Source organism: Priapulus caudatus, unplaced genomic scaffold (assembly GCF_000485595.1).
Source record: "Priapulus caudatus unplaced genomic scaffold, Priapulus_caudatus-5.0.1 Scaffold359, whole genome shotgun sequence".
In the NCBI taxonomy this organism is placed as follows: Eukaryota; Metazoa; Priapulida; class Priapulimorpha; order Priapulimorphida; family Priapulidae; genus Priapulus; species Priapulus caudatus.
Window position 1 is genome coordinate 213,665 of NW_014577420.1, and position 2,306 is coordinate 215,970.

General features: G+C 50.8%; 1 protein-coding gene across 1 annotated transcript; it reads right to left on the reverse strand.

The window, feature by feature from the left end:
- Positions 1-304: 304 nt before the first annotated feature.
- Positions 305-2,226, reverse strand: LOC106809499 (chloride channel CLIC-like protein 1; the record flags this gene model as incomplete). The annotated part of the gene is given in 5 exon segments (XM_014812587.1): positions 305-554; positions 700-894; positions 1,217-1,357; positions 1,607-1,714; positions 2,113-2,226. Coding segments are annotated over 5 exon segments (630 nt in total), but the record flags the coding sequence as incomplete, so codon positions are not given.
- Between the last annotated feature and the right edge of the window lie 80 nt (positions 2,227-2,306).

Here is a 2,306-nt window from a genome sequence, read left to right on the forward strand (position 1 = left end):
CTGCGAGACGGAGGCAGATGCAGCGAGACCAGAGGAAACGCGAGGCGTGGGCGACGACGACGGCGGCTCCGTGGAGGAGCTACCCATGGACCTGACCCGCCGCCGACCCCCGCACGCGACGACGACGACGTGCGCGTCTCCGGTGAGCGTCGGAGCGTCGTACGACGAGCGTGGAGGTGCGGGGATAGCGGCGGCCGCGGGGGGACGGTGAGCGTGTCGCAGCGTCGTACGACGAGCGTGGAGGTGCGGGGATAGCGGCGGCCGCGGGAGGAGGGGGGGGATGGACGATGAGGCAACACACGCAGAGTAACACGATGTGTATCACGGTGACGGCCAGCGCCTGAGCAAACACACGCAGAGTAACACGATGTGTATCACGGTGACGGCCAGCGCCTGAGCAAACACACGCGCAGAGTAACACGATGTGTATCACGGTGACAGCCACCGCCTGAGCAAACACACGCAGAGTAACACGATGTGTATCACGGTGACAGCCACCGCCTGAGCAAACACGCGCAGAGTAACACGATGCGTATCACGGTGACAGCCACCGCCTGAGCAAACACACGCGCACAGAGTAACACGATGTGTATCACGGTGACAGCCACCGCCTGAGCAAACACACGCGCAGAGTAACACAATGCGTATCACGGTAAGAAAAAGCAGACAGACAAACAGATAGATACTAGCAGTAATCACCTGTGTTGGGGGAACAGTCCACAGTGGGTTGACCATTAGCATCTCGTGGTACTTCGCGCATGCCGTCTTTTTCTGCACGGTCATCGACGGGGCCACGAAGTAGCCCCAGATTGCCTGCTGCCACGTCATCTCCTGAGGGTTACACTCCGGAGGAATGCTCTGTGCTAACTCCGCTGCCTTCTCCGCTATTGCTTGCTACAGGAAGAATAAATACAGCGTCACAGGCGGGGGTCTACGTGGCTCTGGAGAGATGCGGCGGCAGCGGACCGAGCGGTTGTTGTAACTAAACTGTCTGTATATCAGGCGCCCATTGTCCGACACATAATTATGTGCGGCTAATAGTTGTGACTTTCACGAGTTCAACAATGTCGCAATTTTTGCACGACACTTCACTTACTCACTGAACTTCACTCAACTTAACTACTTACTTTACTCAATGATGTTTGTGACAGTGGGGGCCCTGCCACTTGATCGATCATTCGTACCTATTGCATCAGGTAGCGAAGAGAAATTGTACCTCATATAGATGTTTCCATGTCCATACAACACTGATGAGGAAAAGGGTGAGCAAGATGCCAGGAACCTTCCTCGTCCAATCCAGCTGCATTCTTGCCACCAGCCACGTTGCATAGACAGGCGATACAACGATCAAAACCAACTGAAGAAGGAAAGTGAAATAGATGGTGGTAGCAGCAACTACTTATATATGCCAACATCTCTGTTTTAAATGTGTTACGTTAGTAGATGCTGCAGCAGCCATGCTATCCCCAAAGTGTTAACTTGTCATTATATACTATACTATGTTGGTTTATTTCAGACAAGCATCTTGCCAGTTTGCCTGCAATTACGTTACTGTCTGTCTGTATCGAATGTGAGCTGACACTTCTAGGGCGCCAGCCAAGCGAACCTGCGTTGCTTCGAACAGGGAGATTGCGAGGTATTTCTCAAGCTTCCTGAGCCACGTTTGCTCCTCGTGCGATGTCGACTCTATGTTGACCAGAATCCGCTCCAAAACCTGTTACGAGAAACGGAAATGTCCGCGACGGGCCGCAAATAATGTTCCACTAGCTGTCGTCGTCTACACCGCCTCACGCGACGGAGGAACAGCGTTCGGGGTTTGTATCATTGTCACGAAAAGATTCCTAGCGCATTGTGAGCGATTAGTCGAACCAACGGTCTCTCCTCAGCAGACATTCATGCGATCTCTACCCAAGGAAATGCATAGAATAATCACAAATAGGCTCTGTCACTAACCTAGCGGCAAACTAGACTAACTCGAACTAGACTTCTTTGAAGCGCGTAGAGTTTTACGTGTAGAATATTATTTTATGAGAGAAGCTGGTCATAGACTGCTGATGTTTTACAAGTCGCTACGACATAAGTACTTAGCAACGAGACTCTAACGAATCTTACCTCGTATATGTCATGGAAATTTAGAGTGAGAGTGCTTTCAACATCCCTCAGCCGCAAATAATCCTCAGGTGTGACTTTATATATTGCGTTGTAATATGTGTCTTCCACAAAATCCTACGTTCCAAAACAGCATTTAAAGATTGTATAGTTTTTAGCTCATCTGACATAGTCAGATGCAGCTTGTAGAATCGCAT